General features: G+C 40.2%; 1 protein-coding gene across 1 annotated transcript in view; it reads right to left on the bottom strand.

The window, feature by feature from the left end:
- FBXL7 (F-box and leucine rich repeat protein 7) overlaps positions 1 to 21,611 on the bottom strand; it is a 171,807-nt gene that overhangs the window by 115,574 nt on the left and 34,622 nt on the right. Inside the window, exon 2 of the mRNA XM_020781287.3 lies at positions 11,559 to 11,648. Coding sequence (XP_020636946.1) covers positions 11,559 to 11,648 — 90 coding nt within the window. The remainder of the gene's footprint in view (positions 1 to 11,558; positions 11,649 to 21,611) is intronic.

Below are 21,611 nucleotides of genomic sequence, written 5' to 3'. Positions count from 1 at the left end.
CTCAGTTTTACAAAACAAGTAAAGACGTGGCTGTTCATTAAGCTCTTCCACAGCCTTACCCGTTTAATTTTTTTCTCCTTTTAATTATTGACATACTGTTATTTTGGGTTAATGGTCTCTGTTTTGTCACCGTTTTTTATATCACCTGGATTTTATAAGAGCCTCATGGCGCAGTGGTTAAACTGCTGTACTGCAGCCAAAACCGTGCTCACAACCTGGGGTTCAATCCCAGGTAGCGGCTCAAGGTTGACTTGTCCTTCTATCCTTCCAAGGTTGGGAAAATGAGTACCTAGCTTGCTGGGGGGGGGGGGCAATGTGTAGCCTGCATAATTAACTTGTAAACCACCTAGAGAGTGCTTGTAGCAGTATATAAGCAGCACACTTTGCCTTATATATAGTTAATTTAGGTCTCTATCAGATTCTTTTGTTTGATGTTTTTAACTGATTCCTATAGATGGGCAGGGTAAATATTTAATAAATAAATAAGGCCTTTTACTGATTATGGCTGAATATGATTATTATGTGATAATGTACAATCAAACTGGAAGTATAATTTAAAATGCACTATATGCCAGGCTTGTCCATTACCAAATGGAATTCAAAGTGTTGGTTTTACCAGTGTGGGCACAATTCAAAGTGCTGGTTCTAACTTGTAACACCCTAAACAGCTTGGGTCTAAGCTATCTCAAAGACCGTATCTCCCGTTATGAGCCAGCTCAGTTGTTAAGATCATCAGGACAGGTCTTTCTCTCAGCCCCACCCCTCTCACAGGAGTGTTTGGTGGGGACATAGAAGAGGGCCTTCTTTGCTGCTGCTCCCAGACTCTTGAGCTCCCTCCCACAGGAGACCAAGCTGGCCCCATCTTTATTATTCTTCCATAAGCAGACAAAGATCTTTTTCTTCAGGCAGGTTCTCTTTTAAATGATTGGTTTACGATGTGGATTTTTAAAAGAGATTATTTTATTCTTTTGTTTTATTTGAGTTTTTAATATTGTTCTTATTTATAAGTTTTAATATGATATCTGCTTAATGTCTTTCGTATTGTAATAATTTATTATTTAGCTTTTAACTTTGTTTCTTTTAATACCATAAGCCACCTTGGATTCTTTAGAAGACAGGGGGCATATAAATATTTTAAATAAATAAATACATAGCCACAATATACTGATAAATAGCAATAAGATTTTCATGCATGCATATTTTTGTGAACAAGTTTCATTGATGTACACTTGATTGCCAGTTGAGAGCAAGAATCAGCCAACTTCATTGAAAGAGTATTCTGTGAACAGAACACTTACCATAGATTTACATGATCACTGAGATGCTACAGACATCAAATGGCACACACACACACACACACAGAGAGACGTTATATATTTTCCTTATATATAACGTATATATAAGGTAAATATGTATTATGTACTAGTACATAAAATCACAGAATTAAAAGGTGTACTTTCTTTTTCACATGGCTGTATATACTGTGTGAAGTGCCATATTTTTCCGTGTATAAGACGCTCCCATGTATAAGACACTCCCACTTTTCTAACCCAAAATTAAGAAATCTAAGTGGGGCTTAGCAAGTATAGGGGGAAAGGGATCAAAGCGCTGCAGGATCGCTTTGATCCTTGCTTTCTCCCTTCATGCTAAGCCCCATTGGGCTTAACAAAAGGAGGGGGAAGGGGATCAAAGCAATCCCACAACTGCACAATCATTTTAATCCCTTTCCCCTTCTACAGTGACAGGATTTGTTTGATTCTCCCCCCCCTCCTTTTGTTAAGCCCTCAGCTTACTTTTGTGTATAAGACGACCCTCAATATTTAGTCTAAAGTTTTTAGACAAAAGTATAGTCTTATACACGGACAAATACAGTATATTCCCACATTTATGTATAATAGTCGAGGATCCTTGCCCACTGAAAGGCATTAATTGAACTGCTAGCAAATGTGACAATAAATTGTAACTCTTATATTGCTGTTCTAGTTAAGCTTTCTGGCAGCAACAGTAAAATAAAGAACAATAATAATTTATATCTGGTGCAAATTGCACTGAGCTGTGTTCTGTGGGAAGGTTATTAACTGTACCTAAATAATTATAAATACAATTAATCCACTTCTATATAAATTAAATGATCTACAGAACCATCATTTATACAACCAATAAACAAATAAACCTTTACAACTGAAATTTGAATATAACTGTTAATATGCTGCAAAGAACCAAATAGTTTAAGCCTCCCTGTCCTCCCTAGGGCCCTGATCCACATAACAATGTGCCTTTTGACTTTGTGAAGTCAGGTTCCATATTTCAAGACATAAGCTCAGAATACAGAATCTGCTATGTTTGTTATATCAACTATCTTTTAAAATATTAGAGACCTAGCAGCATTTTCACTTCAGAATGAAACAGAGTACAGTATTCACAATATACTGTGCCAGCTATTTTCCCCCATAGACTTTCAGTGGGGCAGGGAAACCATAATGACTTTTGAAATGGAGCTCAGAATGTCACCAAGCCAATAAATTATGGTTTTCCTCAGCAAGCCTGAATGAAGTATATCAATCATTTCCACCAAAACATTAGAGAAATCTATGTTCTGCCTGTCCAAAAACTTGAGTAAAAAGACTAAGCAGTTCAGTTTTCAACACCAGCTAACTTAATACATCATTTTACTAAAATAGTTTGGAATTTGGCATCACAGAGCTCATCAAGTAGATCACGGGTGCCAGGTTTCACATGATTAACTCAACAGGTGCCATTTTTATAAGCAATACAATGTTGAGGCTTTGAACAGCAGAATTTCTTTCTTTTTTCTTTCTTCCTTGTGTGTGTGTGTGGGGGGGGGGACAGCCCTTAACTGAAAGAACGTGTTGGCAAATCTGTTTTTGAAACATAGTGGTGATTATACTAGATTTAAGTCTTTAAAAACCCTCTATTTTATGAATGTGGGGTACTGTGCTTCTGTATCCATGATTCAAAACACCAAGAAATGGCCTAACAATATTGTTCCCACAATGCCAGCAGGAAAAAGAATGTCAAGATTTACATAGCAAAGGGTAGCCAGAAACATTGACAACACCAATGGTAATAGTCAAGATGGTCTACAGGTTACTCTTTTGTGCTCACTCTCATTCACACTTGTTGAAGGACTGTCCTGACTAGAGATGGGGATATTTGCATTCGTATACAAATATTCCCACATAGCTGGACTTAACAACTCACGCATCCTGCTGTGGCGCCAGTCCTGCTCATCCTTCCAATTGCACCTGGAGTGCCACTCTCTTCCTGCTCAGCTGGCCACTGGCAGCCATGCAGTAAGACTCGTCCTCCTGCCCCCTGCCTGGATAAGCCAGGAATCGGGAAGAGAGCGGTGCTCTGGGTGCAACTGAAAATATGAGTGGGACCAGCTCTGTAGCAGCATGTATGAGTAGACAGTCCAGCCTCAGGCACCAGACCCTAATTAAGTCCAGCTGCACGGGGATATTCGTATATGAATACCCCCGTCTATAGTCCTGACAATTGCTTTGTGTTTGAGTGAGAAGCGGTTGACCGATGAAAAAGGGAATATAAGCAGATATCCCGTAGACAGTCTTGACTACTGTCATTCAGGCTGCCCTTTACTTTGTAAAGCTTTGCATCCTTTCCCCCCCCCCTGGCAATTCAGTTTTGATATTGTGCAGCAATATTGGACCATTTCCTGGCATTCTGAATTGTAGATACAGAAGTACAGTATCCTATGTTCATAAACCAGAGACTTTTTGAAGAGTTGAATTTCCTGGCTTTTTAAAATGGAAGTTTAAGTATACATACACTACACACAAATCCCAACAGAAACTTCCTTTATGTACAATTACCCAGTGCTAGAGAAGATGAGCCTAGAAGATGAGCACATGATCTATACTATGGTTGCCAGAAGAGGACAGAGCAAGAACAGCTGGGATGTGGCTGTAGTCCCTCTGTGCCAAAATACTTTGAAGGGCTGTTTTTGGACTTAATCAAATGATAAACCAAAGGTATGAGTAAGCGGAACATATAAATTAAGGTTGCCATGCCTGCTCTGCAGAATGCAGAGTAGAAAGCTATGTTCCAATTTCCAAACCTTTCCCTGGGACAGGCACCTGAAGAAGCAAAGCTATATCAAACCAAAAGCTCTACAGAAATGTTGTGCGGCTATTTTCCAAAACATGTCCCCTAACTGGAAGAGCAAGGAGTTAGCAAAGCAGGTAACTAGCAATCAAGGTCAAAATCATCCATACTATTTGAAAGAAAGTGAAGAAAGACAAGGTTAAAAATTAACTCATTTGAAATGTGGTGTTTCAGGAGAATCTTACAGATACCACGGAGAATCAGAAAAGCAATAAAATAAAATTGAAAAAAATAATAAAATAAATAAAGGTGGTCAATCAAGTCAAGCCTGAACTCTTAGCAGAAATTGGTCTTTTCAATTTATGTGCTCTGTTTTGAATCTGGGGTCGCTGGGGTCTCCTATTCTGAATTGGGGAAACGGTTTTAGTTTTTAAAAAAATCACAATTCAAATACCTTTCCAAAACCTCCTCAAATTTGGCCCAGAGCAAGAGCAGACTGTCTGCTACACCTGTGCCAAATGTGGTGATGATCCAAAGTTCAGTTTCAAAGTTATACATTTTTGTTTGGGTCCCCACCCCCATTTTTTTTTACTATCTGGTAGAATGTTGATCTGCTCTGCTGCACAATAAAAAAAAACTAAGCCGTGTAAAATTGTTCAAACAAACTAAAAGGATTTTTTTTTAATTTTAAAGAAAAAGGCTGTTGGCAGCCAGCAATTGCAGTACTGGTTGCACTCGGAGTGTAGTACAAACACCATCAGCCTAGTCAGATACTGTAATGTTTTGCCCAACAATGTAAACAAGTGCCCAAGGGGCTTTAGCCTCTGCCTACTCTTCCAACCCCTCTTGCCTCATGTTCCTCTAACTGAAACAAAGGAAAAAGCCTGCTCATTCATTGCTTACCCAGTTCTGCTCAACACACTTAAGAGAGAAATGCCAAGTTATTACTCTCCCATTCTTGCTTTATTCATAAAACAACTAATGGACTGCAGAGATGAGTTCTCACTTGCTTCTAAACTCTCCTACACACATCTAGTAAAAGGACAGGCTGAGAGCTCCCTTCTATGCATTTTGGAAAGAATCAGGCAAGTAACAACTGAATAGTACTCATGTGTCCTGATTATACGAGTGCTGCTAGGAGACACATACTTTCACATCATAACACAAGCAAGAGATGTCTTCATGCGACAAGTTGACAAAAGAAATTAAGGAGATGGTGTTAGGAAAGACAATGATAATACTGTAGAAGTTTATTGTATTTGTTTTATCTCAAAGGGCTGTGAAGATCCCGTATTCAACAAACACAGTCCCTGTTCTAGACGACGCTGCTCAAGGTCTTGATCTCACTCACGAATACATTTATGGTTGAAAAATGCTCCGAAAAAAAATATATCCCAACAGCTGATAGCACTTTACCATTTTCCCTGCTTTTTGCCTTTTTGTCTTCACTAGGGAAGGAATTGGTTTGAAGCAGAGTCAGTTTAATAAGTTTTGAGTGTTATGATTAATAGGCAAAAAAAATGTTTTTAAAAGCAAGCTGAAAGTGGCTGGCACAGATGATGAATATCAAATGAAACCAAAACATACAAGGCTAAGTAGAAAGGCCTTTTAAAAGAGGCATGTGTTTTGGGTTCCTGGGACAGGAAACAAAGTACAAAGGGTTCCCATAATTTGGCTTCCCGAAATGTGTGTGTTGTTGGCGGGGGTTTTGTGCCTGTGTGTTTTCACTTTTCAAGTTTGATTTTTATGTTAGGGTTGTTTTTTTCATGAGCTTGGAGAAAATAAGCCACTGGGGCACTGGCCTTAAGTCCCAAAGCAGGCTAATACATTGAGGTTACTCTACATTATTTACTGGGGGGGGGGGATACATAATTTACATCATCCAAAGCAGTTAAACTCTAGCTCTTTCTCACTGTAAGCTAAGTTCAGCAAACCAAATTTTAGGGGAATATCTGTTTCTTTGAGAGGTCATTTCTGTAATATTAACAAGACTCAGTCTATGATGATTCAAGTAACAACTACACTTCCGACACTGCAAGATCTCTACTAACACTGATGCTAAGCTCTTGAACTGCTTCAATAAATATCAGTTGGAATTCATCCTCAGTCATCTAATCAAAATGATTCCAACATGATTCCCCTTCTTTTAAAAACAGCATATTTACACTCATAACTCTTAAAGTAAGCTTTCAACTGCATAATGTTAAGAAGAATCTATTCATACACAGCAAGGGCGGACAATCTCCAGAGTTTTACAGGACCGCACACCCACCTTTGATCTTTGGAAGGCTGCACCCACATCTCCCCAAAAAACAATAGGGCTGGAGGTTTGTCTTTTTTCAATTGAAGAATCTCCTTGCTCCCTCTAGTGCCACCCCAAAACCCTGAGGCTTGTGGAGCAAATACAAGAGGTCCTCAAAATGTTGCAAAATTGCTTCCTCCTGTCTTCTAGAGCAGCCATTCTCAGTGGGGTTGCTCTAGGGAGCACAAGAGGAATGTTCTCAGCCAACAAAATGTGAAAGCAAAAATTGGTGGTGTGCGGTCCAGGAGTCACATTTGGGTTACTGGGGGCTGCATAGGGACCACATGCTACAGTGAATGTGATGCTGTAGCAGAGAAATTATAATGGTGTCATTACACAGAGAATACTTTGAGAAAGAATGAGTTTGCACATTCATCTGATGGTTGACTAATGAAAAGCATGTAAGTGAATGATCCCTACCCATGACATTCCAAATCTTTTCATGGTGGAACCCACAAGTTCTATAGAACATAGTATGAATGCTATTATAGCTATTATCTGTAAAACGAATACACAATAATAATGAAGCACAAATTGAGGGCAAGCAGAGACAACCACTACAATTCTGAAGTGGGATTAATAACAAACATAACATCACACAGACACCATACTTGTTCAGCAATGCAGCTTCATTGTCCTTGAAACGTGAAAAAATCCTCTTGACAGGATTATAAAGCCAAGGGAATTTCTAAACGCTTTCCCAATACATATAGTAGAATGTGATCAACTTAGAATCTGTCCAAACAGCATTTAGGTCCCGGGCATATATTAAGTAACATGTTGGTCTCAAGGCCAAAGCACTCCTAAGTAAAGAGTACAATTAGCAAACTTAAAGGTAAAAGAGGTGGAACAAGACAGTTGTCAAACACAATGGTTTATTCAACCAATTTTTCCAGTTTTCAGAATATCTTGGAGAGAGAAGATAATTCTGATCCTGTTCTATTTGTTATGACAAGAGGAAAATCAAAACTTTGGAATAACCTATTGATCATTTGATTAGCAGTCATTCATTTAGATAGTTCTTATATCTCTAATGAAAAAAAGGTGCTTTGTAGACACAAATCGATATTTCCAGAGTGCCAGATCAATCATCCAGAAAGGTATCATGAACTCTGCACTAATTTAATTTAATTTAAATATGACTCCTGACAACAAACAAACAACTATTTTTACTCCTAGATATACAGTGTGTACAGAAATGATCTGGACACCTTATATCCTATTCCCATCAGTAGGAGCTGAATAATTAACCTAGTGGTGTCTGTGCTCCCTCACCCTCACCCAAGAAAAAAAGTTTGCCCACTCAAAGGCTATACATGAAATTTAAAGGATGTAGGGGTCACCACCTCCATGCAGATTTGCTCATTTCCTTAACTGTGTCGTGAACACTTGCAGGAGTGGACTTTTTCATATTTTTGGACTGCTTCTCTGGCCTTGCTTCATGTTACTGAATTCTGAAGGAGGAGGAAGAGGAGGAGGAGGCAGAGGAGGAAGAGGTGGTGGTGGTGGTGGTGTTTCCCTGGAGCTGTAATTCTTTGGGAAGAACCCAAAGTGTGTGACTATGTGTTCCCAGGAAGCACTGCAGCCGCTTGGATTTTTTTTAAAGATTTTTTAAAATAAAATGGCAAAGGCTGGAAAAGACAACTATGCTGGTAAATAAAAGTCTTCCATGGAGGAAGTGGGGAGCAAATCTATAGGTGGTTTCAAATTTGAGCTAGTGCACCCCAATTCCCAAATTTCTAAAAGAATTCTGGGGATTGCAGTACAAATCACAAAAGAGCATATCCCCGGTCACTTGTGTTATTTAATTCTCCATCCCCTAATTGTCCACCACTGTTGGAATATAGCACTGGCCTGTAGGCTACTAAGTAATAGGATAAGTGTTTGTTCACAAACATTTTACCCAGTTAAGAGAAGATAATTCTGGGTGAAGCCAGAAAAAGCTGAAACTATTGCCTGGCTTGAGTTCTGTGGAAGCAGGCTCAACATGCTTGCTACTCAATTTTGGACAAAGATTTAAGCAGCCTTTCTCTGTTATGGGATGCAAGGCTTTGAAATAAATTTGTTAACTATTAGCTCATTACCCAAGTTGTTTTACAAAATCCATGTAAATCATTAAAGCACCGTTATCAACAGCAGGTTGAAAAAGATTAATGTTGCACATTCTTTTGTTATCATTATTAGTATTAATACAACCAGAATGTTATCAGAGTGGGTTCATAAGTTAATTTTTCTTCTTCTTTTGATTGTAAATTGCCTAGAGTAGTACCTGGCACTAAATCAGATGGTATATAAATATTGGAAATAAAAGAAATAAATCAATAAGCCAACATGCTATTAATAATTAATGCAAGCAATGTAATAATCTACAAAAATCTTGAGTGACAACAATAAATTAATTTTCAAATTAACATTAATGGTAACACATTAACTTCATTGCAAACACTGCCAAGCTCTGATGTGTCACTACTTCATCTGTCAAGCACAGAGGAAAGTTTGTGAACATAGATCTCATTCTGTTATGAACCACATAAGCACAGATTTGGATCAGAGTTAAATTAAAATAAATGTTTTGTCTGTCTGTAGAATACACGTGAGGGGTTTCTGTTGACCTGGTAACAATCTTTTCATAAACTAAGGTGACTGTCTTCTGCCACTAAACAATTAGAAAAGTCTTTTTTTTTTTTTCAGGTTTGGGGCAAGCCCCCATACCCTCTCCCTGTGTTTTTGTTTGCTTCCATTGTTTTGTTTGTGCTCTCTCTTTCTCTCTCTGAACATCAGTCAAGACCTTCCCAGCTTGAATTACCTGGTGAATAGAAAGGACAACAGAAAGGCCACACCCTGTAGCCAACCTTACTGCTGCTGGAACTGTGGGAGGAAGGGCCAACTAGCTAAAGAATGCTCAACTCCCAGAGATCTTTCAACCAAGAAACAAAGGATCAGAGAAAACATATAAAACCTGATTGTAACAGAGAGACAAAAGGAAAACCCAGCAAGAGTTCCAAATGGAGAATCTCCATGGCTTATGGACAGTGCACAGTAAAGAAAAATAGTATATTCTCAAGCTTTTAGTTCCAGTGTTATCTACAAACTGAGTCTTCAAGATCAGCAGCAGCTAATACAGTACAACCCCAGAGAGGGAGACACCAGGCAGGAGCTCTGGCACTTGCTTTGCATGTGATTCAAATGTGGTTCTCCAGCTGCAGAACCACAGCCTTGCTACAAGCATTAAGGGAAAGCCACATGATGCAAAGAACACAACCAGGTGCATAAGCTGTATCACAGAAAAAGGCATTAGACCCTTATTCCAACTAAGGACTGAAAGAAAGTCCTGGATCTAATACATAGTGATTTGTGTGGGCCACTTAATGTACTCTCACTGGTGTCACCTACCAGCTAAAGGAGAAGAGTGAGACACATGGCATCCTTAAGATGTACATGGCCACTATAAGCAAATTTGAAAGAAAACCCAGGGCATTTCAGATGGACAATGGTGGTGAGCACCTCTTGCAGCACACACTTCTTTCTGGAGGAACAAGGCATTTTCCACAGAATGGAATATGTAGCTGAAAGGAAAATAAGACCTCTTTTGGAGAGGACAAGATGCATGCTTACCCAACAAAATGTTGTGGTGATGCAATCATGACTGCAACATATCTCCAGAACATACTGCCAACCAAAGACACCACAAAATCACCGTTTGAGTTATGGCATGGCAGAGTGCCTAGTGTGAAACACATTACATTGTCTGGAAGCCTGGCAAATAAAACTACTGCTACTACTAATATGCCTACATACCAAAACAGAAAACAACTCTAGAACAGAACAAGCTGATTTGCTTGCCTATGCCCCCTGGCAACAAAGGCTATAAAGTAATGAATTTAAAACAGGTGAGGTCAACATAAGACACGAGGTTCATTTGGATGAACAAAGGAAAGCTGATAAAATAGATATTGTGTTACTGAAGGGCAAGATCAATGTGTTGGACACCTACTAGACACAACAGGGCCAAGACTTCACAACCTGAGTCAAACAGAGAGCAAGAAAATAATGACACACAGGACGAGAGCAGTACACCACACAAAGGGGACAGAGATGGTGATGTCAATGCTGTTGAACTGGAAGAAGCACTGGTGCCACAACATGCCAGCCATCAGACACCCATCGCTAGAGGTGTATCAGCTCCGTGCCTGACCTACCTTGCAAAGTTCTCACTAATTAATGACCCAGCAATGTAGGAAGAAACTGAACAGATGCCAGTAGCTAAAGCTGCCAGATGGACAGAAGCTTCTAGAGAAGAGGTAGAAGCACTATACAAGAATGGGACATAAACCCTGACTGAACTACAGACAGGCAAGAATGCCATTAGATGAACATGGGTCTTCAAAATAAAAAGGGGTAGAGAAGGAGAAGTACAATGCTATGAGGCAAGACTGGTTGCCAAAGAATTCCTGGAGAAACACAAAGAAGACTTTGAGGAAACCTTTGCTCCTATTGTCAAGCACATCCCAATAACAAAGCTCCTGAGCGTGGCAGCCTCCAAACAGGTGCCAGTCAAACACCTAGATGTCAAGATTGCATTTCGACATGGAGAGACTGCAGACTGAAGAGAGATTGTACATGAAACGGCCACCTGACTTCACTAGCCAAAAACATCTTGATTTTGTCTACAAACTAAGAAAGGCCTTCAAGTTTATCTAGAGATCAAAATCCAAAGTAATTCCATTCTTACCTTCAGAAAAGGAAAGTCCAGCCCAGCGATATCACACTTAAGAGTCAGCCAAAAAACAAACAAAAAACAGACAAAAACAAAAAACACCCTCTAGTAACGTGTTGAAAAAATTCCTTTTGAAATGTCTCCCTATCATTATATTTTCCACAACTATCATAAGCCCCCATGCATTTGCTGAAATCCAGTAGAAAGGTGGAACTATAGTAGGCCTACTGAATCAGTGGGGATTTGGTAAACCATCTCTTCCATAAATTTCATTGCTTCAATGGGCCTAATCAACTTACTGCTGGATTTCAGCCAATAAAAAATAACAAATGAGAAACTGGAAGTTTTCTGGGTGTTTTTTTTTGTTTGTTTCTATTCAAAAATCAAAAGAAAAAAGAAGCTAGCCATTCCAAATATAGTGAACACAATTGAGACAAAGCTGCATCTGCGTACCTTCACTAGTAGCGGCATTCTTCTGGGTCTTGGTTGGAGTGTGATCTGTACTGGAACTCACGTCGGATGAGATGCTTGAGCTGCCTTTATCTAAAAAGGAAAAAAATGTAGCATTAGCTCGCTTTCTTAATGACCACACATTGTGGGCTACCATTTTCATCCTATGTTTGGGGTCCTAAGAGAAACAAGAAGATTTCAGAAATATACAGAACAGAGAAGGCACAAGTCCCCATGGAGGTTTACAGCACACGTATACAATAAGCACAGTAGCCCTAATCCAATATATTTACTTTAAATGCTCATTCCTCCTTGAGCAGCAATCACCACCGCTGCCACCACACCATAACTACCTGCTATTCAGCAGCTTTATAGAAAAAAAAATTAGTGATACAGCATGGAGGGCTAGCCTTGAAACAAGGTCAAACATTTCATCTGACCACACCCGGGCTGAATTGGGAGGAAACAGTGTTTTTGTAAAGTAGTATCAAAAGCAGCTGAATACAATACACCAGCTCCAACCCATTCCTCATCTCCAGATACTCTGCAGAACAAGAAAAGGGTGTTATTCCTATTTTTAAATTTTAATACTCTCCAGTGCATTGCTGTACAGGGAAACCCCATTCAGAATCAAATAGTGTACAAGACAATAGTTAATTCTGGGAACTGTGCCACTCCTTCATTTTGAACAAGGATGCATTTAATCTTTCAAAAAGTAAGAATTCCCCTCTCATTCAATCTGCCCCTCCACTAAATTTTATTAAGGTCTTTATTTCTGATGCAATAATAAACTGCAGGCGACTTCATATGGCAGATCTTGAGAACTAGAAGCAAGTTGAAGCTCTCTCTCATCTTTCACACTCTCAACATAGTTTTCATAGTTAATATTGCACAGGCATATATATGGAGGCACATAAGCAAAAACATTTTCTGGTCCAGTAAAACTATGTAAATATATTTGCAATGTTGTTGTAAAGTAATATGTGCCAATTTAAAGAAGAACAGATGTATCAAAACAAGCCCAATATTAATACAAGGAGACTCAGAATCATATAGGTTTAAAAACACATAGGTTTAAAAACAGATCTGAAGTCCAGGTTTTTTTCCTTCTATGATATTGCTATCTAAAATATCAGAAAGAAGGGTTCTCTCTCTCTCTCTCTCTCTCTCTCTCTCTCTCTCTCTCGCTCGCTCGCTCTCGCTCTCGCTCTCGCTCTCACTCAATCACTCCATGAGATCATTTCTTAAGAATAAATATTTAATTGCATTATCTCTCTGTGTGTGTGCACATACTAGACTACATGTTTACACAATGAGCAACTGAGAGAGATACTGACTTACATTCAGGGCAAATTGGGAGAGACCACACAAGGGAGTTTATTCCCATTATAAAAACTGCACAAGAACATGAAAGTTACAGTCCTTGTTCAGACTCTAACAATAGCTGCTCCTGAACTGGCAGTAGAACACTATCAAAAAGGTGAATAATTCGGGTCAGCACTGTGATTAGGGTTAGGGGGTTAGATTAAATGCACATTTCTGTGTTTGCTTTACATCCAATGGCTAAACTGTTGCACACTTATGCTGGCAGAAAAGAAATGGTGTAACTTTAAGAGACAAATTCTCACTAATTAATGAGTCTCCACTTGGATTCCTAATTAGAGGCAAGTTACACACAGTGAGTATAATAACAGGCTGAAACCATTCCAAACTTAGCAATGGTAGGATGATGCACTAGAATCTACAGCATCCCCCTGCCACTGCCCAACTGTAAATGTCTTTAGATTCCCTCTTCTTAAAAGAGCTTTCCAATATCTGGAACTAAATTCATAAAGAAAAGGGAAAGAAATAATAAGCAGATTGAGAGATAGTCGATCTGTCTCAATTTGTCTTTTATGTCCGCAAGCCCATTATTATGGATCTTTTCATAATAGATATTTGAAGGAAACTCAGGTTATGAAGCCCAGCACAGACAATTACATACATTCCCCCATTTAGACCATAGTTTTGCAATTGCAATTGCTATCGCAAAAAGATCATCGTAAAGCAGATTTGTCGTAATGCAGGGCAATCGTAAAGCGAGGCACCACTGTACTATGGCTGGCACAAGACAATTGCTACTACAGTTAATGAATGACAAATACAAGCAAGGAGTTCTCTGGTCTTCGGATGGAAAAAGAACTTCAGCTACAATCTCCAATGCAGTCCAATATTGCACTGCATCCGGGTCTAGAAAATGTATGTTTAAACCCTATTCAGGAATAAAAATCAGCACAAATGGATTTGGAGAAATACGAACTACAGTCAGAACAAATGAAATTCACTTAATTCTCCCATGTTTTCAGACATTTTGTCTCATCCCTTGCCACGTTTCTATTTCTAATCCCAAGTTAAAAAGAACAATAGTGTTGGAGGGGGGAAAAGAGTCAACCACAAACATTCAAATGATCTAACTGGAAGATAAAGGACAAAATAATGAGAGGCCACAGCATATGGTATGAACATTATCGGTCTTAAAGTCCTATAACAGATGATATTGCAATCATGGATACACAATATCAGACTTAAGAGATTTTAACAGGTAAGGACTTGTGGGAAACTCATACTTGGAGGTACTAAGATTTCCTTTGTGGTGGTTTGTTCTGCCACTCTTTAGTTTCTTCAAGATGGGCATTGTTGTTATAAGCCAAAAAGTTACCTCCAGTTTATCATCACCTTATGAATGAGTGATCACCATTTATTAATACTCCTTTAAGTTCCCCTTCAGGCATGATTATACCAGGAAATGCACTGACATCCAGATACTATTTTCTTTATCTCATTTTGCTCCACTCCTTGGTTTATTTTTTGTTCTTGGTTGTTCTGGCAAATAAGCATCTTAGCTTGATGTTCCTTTTTACAATTGAAGAGATAATTAATTAAGTAGGTCCTCTGAATGGAGAAACTGCCAAGTATAGTGCAAGCTGTGCTTCCCTTCACAGCAACCACAGCAGAGCTAGAAACAATTAAACTGATTAATTAATTCTTTTCAGGCTAGAGAAAATAACAAATTCCTCCCAAATACTGGGTGAGTGGGGGACCTGCAAAAAGGCACAACTCAGCTGGCACTTCCTTTCACAGACTGTGGCTTCCTTTCCAATGCCTTAGTAGCCCATTGCTAACCTGGCTGTCTGGATAGCTCAGTGAGTTGGAGCACCTGGCCAGAAGTTCAATTCCCCAGTGTGCCTTGTAGGAGAAAAGCCAGCCTGTGTGGCAGTGGCAAATTCACATGCTCCCAGGGTGACCGCAGAGGAAAGGAATGGTAAACCATTTCAGGGTACTTTCTCTCTAGGAAACCCTGGAAAGGTTCACCATAAGTTGGATTCTACATAAAAGCACCTTATGATTACCAAAGCTAACCTGCCTACCTCCTTATGGGAAAGATTAGTGCTATGGCGCTTCACCCATCAAATAAGAAATAGGGGGAGTGAGAGAGATTAGAAGAAGAGATCAGAGTATCCCTGATCTTATCACTGAATGTATTATTCCCCACCCTCATCCTATTAACCCCTAAGGTTTTTTTTAAAAAAAATGCTTATGGATGCAAATTCCATGATACATGGGAAAATTCCTTAATATGCCAGAACAAAGAGGGTTAATTAAACATACCTCATGTTTAAGAGCCCTTAGTTGCAGGTTTTCAGGATAGCTTGCAAAAGTTTTTTTCTGGGCTACATGTCCTATAAGACCATGTGAGCTTGCAAACCATCCTTCTTTTGCCTGGAGGCCATGGGTCTTCCTTAGGAGTCTTGTCTTATTCTCAGAAGACACTTCAAAGCACTCTTACCCCCACTGTGGGACCAAGCTGGACCAAATGGGCAGGTATGCCCTGGGCCTTTCCTGGGTTTTTTTCCTGGGCTGCAGGGAAAGCCAATGGGAGGCTGATTGCTTCTCTTCTGCCCTCAAGACTTCGAGTACTAGCGAAAGGTTATATTTTTGTACTTCTCTCTTCTGCCAGTTTGGCAAGGAAGTAGGGGGCACAGACCTGGGAGCATAGCCCAAGTGTAGCTATTCCCAGAGTTGTAGCTTCCACTCTACCCCTCCTGAGTGGAGAATATTATTGAATATGAGTATAACCTCCTCCCAATGCTGTGTATATAAAAGACTACTGTCAGGCAGCTTTTCAACTCTATAAAAGCCTTGGAAAAACAAAAGCCTTTCTCCAAGTCAGCCCTTACATCCCCAAGGTGACGGTCACCATGCTCCAAGCCAAAAAACACTGGAATGAACTCTTAAGAGCCTGGCTGATAATGCAAGAGATTTCCTTTCCAAGGTCACAAGGGGTTGGATAAACTGTTTTCTACAATCCAGATCCAATAAGACATGGAAAGAAATGGCTCGTGGCTCTTGTTTTCTGGGTAGATTTCCCTACAGCTCTATGAACACACCGAGCCTTAGCAAACTTGGATTCCTCCAGTTCTGGATTTGTGGTGCTCTGCTGTACAAGCACCCTCAAAGAATATTCAAGCCTCAATGCATTTGGCAACTCTCACAACCACAGAAGTGAGATTGTGATCACTTCATGGTTGTGTTTGTATGTGCGGTTTCTTGCTCCTATAACTGTGAACATATCCTTGAAAGTGTGTGGGGAACAGGTCGCCTACAAAGCCAAAGGGAGTTTGGTAGAAACATCCAACAAGCATGGAGTATGGCATCCATTTATCAACCCTCCCCACCATGGCAAAAGTACAAACATTCATTCAAAGGAAATGTATGTTGATTTGCTAAATTTCAATCCAATATCTTTTCCAGTTGCACTGGAAAAGTTGTTCTGATTCCCCACTGTGCCTCTTGAGGCAACAGCCAGCCTGTGTAGTCATGGGTGAGCTGCACGGTCCCAGGGCACCCCTAGAAGAAATGAATGGTAAACCACTTTGGTGTATTTTCACCCTCAAAAACCCTGGAAAGAGTCGCTGTGAGTCAGAATCAACTTGATGACACACAATACATATTTTTTTAAAAACAAAAACAATCACACACATCCCCAATGACCTTCTTCTGGTGCAGGGAAAGAGAACATATGGCCCTCCAGTCTTGTTTAAATACACTTCCCCTTACCATTGACTCTGATTAATAGGGCTGATGGAAGCTGCAGTCCAAGAAAATCAGGAGGGGGCCACACATTCCTAATCATTGCTGCACTACAACTGGGACTCTGGCTTGTCTGTCACTTGATTAATAATCCAGATTGGCTTGTTTCACTTGTCATCTTGATGGAGGACATTCCCACAGCTTAACATCAAATGTTTAACTATTTCCTGACACACATTTGGTACACACACCAGAACCAGACAGAAGATCAATCCAATGCCTCATTCGGTCTGGAACTCACCCAATGGACATCTAGTCAACACCAACACCAGTCTAGTTATCACCACTACCAATGCTTTAAGTCAAAGATGAATCATAAACCAAAAGAATATCTTTAGTTAGCACAGGTTAATGAACTTACTGCTTTATGCAGCAACACAGCCAGCTGATAGAGGCCTGCAAGATATGATGAGCTATTTCTTATCCATTTTGAGCAAATCAGTAATGTTTAACTGCTCTGAGACACTTCTGGTTTTACCTGTGCATGTATAGAAACCCATATTAGTTAAGAACCTCCACATCAAGGCAACTGTGAAGGAAACTGTATGGCTTTAAAAAAAGATAAGATAGGAAAACAAAATTATGAGCCTCTTGGGATCTGCAGACCTAGAAAAGAGATTTAAAAATCACTCTTTCTTGATCATTAGAGGACAAGAGCAGGAAATGGGGAAGATTTTTTTTCAAAAAAATTCCCAAGCCAAAGCTGAATCCCATTATCAGCTACAAGAAATGGGAAGATCATAAATTATATTATAAAGCATACAGCAACTGTCCATTAACCACAAAACATATGATTTTGTTAGCTGCATGGGCTGCCGCAAAACTATTTGCAAGTAAACTAAATGGAAAAAGAGAGGAGACACTCACTCTTTTTTCATCCATGACATATTTGTGACCTTCATAATTCTATCAAACATACTTTATGCCTGTTGGAGCCTTGAAGCAAAAAGTAGCCAGCATGTTATTTTATTACACAGGAACAATTACATACTTTCAGTTTTATTCACAATGGAGTGTTGGATATACAGTATCCTTCCTGGCCTGCCCTAAACATTTGCTACATAAAAACACCTGAGGTTATGGTTCAGTTCAGCAATAACCATTATTCAATGCTTTTTACTATCAGTTGTTACTGATAGAAGATGAATTTAATTTTTCCATCCAAAGAAGTGAATGAAAACATTTCCTTACAAGAATGAAGTTTTTTGAAAAAAAATACTACATTATTATCAAAGAAAGCCATTGATAAAGAAAGAAAGAAAGAAAGAAAGAAAGAAAGAAAGAAAGAAAGAAAGAAAGAAAGAAAGAAAGAAAGAAAGAAAGAAAGAAAGAAAGAAAGAAAGAAAGAAAGAAAGAAAGAAAGAAAGAAAGAAAGAAAGAAAGAAAGAAAGAAGTGTATAGCACAAAGAAAGAAGGGCTCCGCTAAGTCCAAGAGGGTACTGTACCGGCATGGTTAAGGAGCGGAGTTAGAGAGGCTTTAAAGGATAAGGAGGAGTTTTCTGTAAGTGGAAGTGCTTCCCAAATGAGCAGAATAAAAAGGAACACACACTCTGGCAAAAGAAATGAAAGAAGATGATATGGAAGGCAAAGGAAGACTTTGAGGAACATATGGCCAGCAATATAAAGGGGAATAATAAAAGCTTCTTCAAATATATTAGAAGCAGGAAACCTGTTAGAGAAGCTACTGGCCCTCTGGATGGTGAGGGAGGGAAAGGGAGGCTTGGAGATTGCAGAGAAATTAAAAGAGTTCTTCACACCTGTCTTCACGACAGAGGACGTTGGGCAGATTCCGCTGCCCAAACGGCCCCTCCTGACTAATGAATTAAATCAGATATAGGTTAAAAGAGAGGATGTTTTAGACCTAATTGATCAACTGAAGATCAATATGTCACCAGGCCCAGATGGCATCCACCCAAGGGTTATTAAGGAACTGAGGTATGAAGTTGCTCATCTCTTAGCTAAAATATACAGCTTGTCCCTTAAGACGGCCATAGGGCCAGAGGACTAGAGCATACCACATGTCATGCCAATCTTTAAAAAGGGAAGGAGGGGGGACCGAGGAAACTACAGGCCGGTTAGCCTAACGTCTGTTCCAGGGAAGATGGTGGAAAGCCTTATCCAAGATAAAATTTTAAAACACATAGAAGAACAAGCCTTGCTGAGGGAAAGTCAGCATGGTTTCTGTAAGGGTAAGTCTTTACTCACAAACTTTAAAATTATTTGAAAAGGTCAACAGGCATGTAGATGTGGGCGAACCAGTGGATATTGTCTATCTGGATTTTCAGAAGGTCTTTGACACGGTCTGTCACCAAAAGCTGCTGAGAAAACCCCACAGTCAGGGGATAAGAGGGTAGGTCCTCTTATGGACTGAGAACTGGTTGAGAACCAGGAAACAGAGAGTAGGGGTCAATGGGCAATTTTCACAATGGAGAGAGGTGAAAAGCGGTGTGCCCCAGGGATCTGTTCTGGGACTGGTGCTTTTCAACTTGTTCATAAATGACCTGAAGACAGGGATAAGCAATGAGGTGGCCAAGTTTGCAGATGACAAAAAACTTTTCTGGGTGGTGAAGACCAGAAGCAATTGAGAAGAGTTCCAGAAGGATCTCTCTGAACTGGAAGAATGAGTGGCAAAATGGCAAATGCATTTCAATTTAGGAAAATGTAAAGTAATGCACATTGGGGCAAAAACTTTAGTTATCAGCTGATGGGGACTGAGCTGTCCATGGATCAGGAAAGAGATCTTGGTGTGCTGGTGGACAGCTTGATGAACGTGTCAACCCAGTGTGTGGCAGCAGTGAAGAAGGCTAATTCCATGCTAGGTATCATTAAAAAGGGGATTGAAAATAAAATGGCCAACATTATAATGCCACTGTATAAAACTATTGTAAGGCTGCACCTGGAGTATTAAATACAGTTCTGGCCGCCACACCTCAAAAAAGACATAGTGGAACTGGAAAAGGTGCAGAAGAGAGTGACTAAAATGATTACAGTGGTGCCTTGACTTACAAACGTCCCGACTTACGACCATTTCGACAGGGGAAAAAGGCACAGCTTCGAGTTACAACCAGAAAATAGGCAGGGAATAAGGCGGGGAATTCAAATTGCTAATCGTTGGTAGGCGAAGAGGCTGCTTCTTTGTAGCTCTTTCACCCCAACGGTTAGAGTGAGTGTGATCGGAGGAAGCTTCGGACTGCCTGGTACGGTCAGGTGCTGCTTTCTACTTTTAAAAAAATGTTCTGGGTGGGTTTGGCAGCGTGGTTTTGGGCTGGGGGGTTATGTTTCAGTGCTGTGATGGGTCTTGAGGGGTTTGTTTTTTTTTTTTTTGGTATTTTTTCCCATTTCCGATTGGTCTTGGGGGTTTGTTTGCTTTTAGGGTTTTTTCCCCATTTCCGATGGGTTTTGGGGGGTTTGTTTTGGGGATTTCCCCCCCATTTCCAATGGGGTCTTGGGGGGGTTGCTTGCTTTTTGGGTTCCCCCCCTCGTTTCCAATGGGTCTTGAGGTGGTTGCTTGCTTTTTGGGTTCCCCCCATGCTTTTTGCTTTGCTTTTTTTTTGCATTTCTGGTGGGTCTTGCATGCTTTGTTTGCTTTTCTCCCCCCCCCCCCCTCTTTGGCCAGAATGGATCAGTTGCATTTCAATGCATTTCAATGGGAAATGGTGTTTCAACTTACGACCATTTCAAGTTACAACCAGAGTTCCGGAACCAATTAAGTTCATAAGTCAAGGCACCACTGTACTGGGCTGGGGCACCTCCCTTATGAGGAAAGGCTATATATAGCATTTGGGGGATTAGAACATTGTAATCATTAACTTGTAACATTGCAGATTACAAACCATGATGGGGATATATAATCTTCAGGCTTAAAAGGAAGGTACTTCAAAATGCCAGATGCAGGGGATGGGTATCAGGAGACAGGTATCTAGTTGTCTCATGTGTTCCCAGAGGCATCTGGTGGAGCCACTGTGAGATACAGGAAGCTGGACTAGATAGGCCCTTGGCCTGATCCAGCAGAGCTCTTCTTATTTTCTTATGATATTAAGTAGATATTTGTTTCTGTAGGTATGTAAGAAAGGAGACAGGGTGACCAGCCTCCCTGTAGGCATGCCCCACACTTTTCCACCAGAGGTCAACAAATATGCAACCACAAGCTCCCCCACAGAGGTCAATTTGGGAGATATGGTCATAAGCACCCTGCCCAGAGTTGACAGTCCTGAGGCAGCAGAAAGTCCAGGAACTGAAATACCCAAAGTACAAAAAGCCTGGGAAAAGAGACGAAAAGGGGAGGAGGAGGAGAAAAAGAGGAGGAGAGTTTTAAGGGGGCGATAACGGTACTCCAGTTAAGAAATAGTACTAACAAGAAAAAGGAGAAACCTCCTTTGGATGAACTACCAGAGGGGTGGGAGTGGATAGAGAAGACCCTGGACAGGGGAATTAGTGAAATTAAAGGCATCAAAGGAAGAAGCTGAGTGGCAGTGGAGACACCAAACCCCTCATAAATCCTTGTACTGGGGACATAAAAAGAGGGAGGGAGGATATCTAGAATGAGAAAGGTGTGTAGCCAAGAGTGACACAACTGACAGGCAGGAAACAGACCCAAAAGGGGGAAGAAGAATACTGGGGGAACTGGGTTCAGGATGGCACCACTTTCAATGCCCACCTACTGGTAACAAGACACATGAGGAATCCCCATATACCCTTAGAGGAAATCTGGGTGAGAGTTACCAAAGACTGTTCTAAAGCCTGTTCTTCTCAAGAGTGACTAGTGCAAAAAGGATTAGAGCCTTATAAAGTTTTTGATCTTACTGGCTATATTTAATAAAAATGTTGAGTTGAAATCAGAAGCGTCTCTGTCTGTAAGTATGGCATCGGAGACTGCCTTCCCTATTCCATAACTCATATATATACAAACTATTGTTCCTCAAAGTG

This window comes from Pogona vitticeps, chromosome 4 (genome assembly GCF_051106095.1).
Source record: "Pogona vitticeps strain Pit_001003342236 chromosome 4, PviZW2.1, whole genome shotgun sequence".
In the NCBI taxonomy this organism is placed as follows: Eukaryota; Metazoa; Chordata; class Lepidosauria; order Squamata; family Agamidae; genus Pogona; species Pogona vitticeps.
Note: the sequence above shows the minus strand (reverse complement) of the source record. Positions and strands in the feature narration are given on the sequence as shown.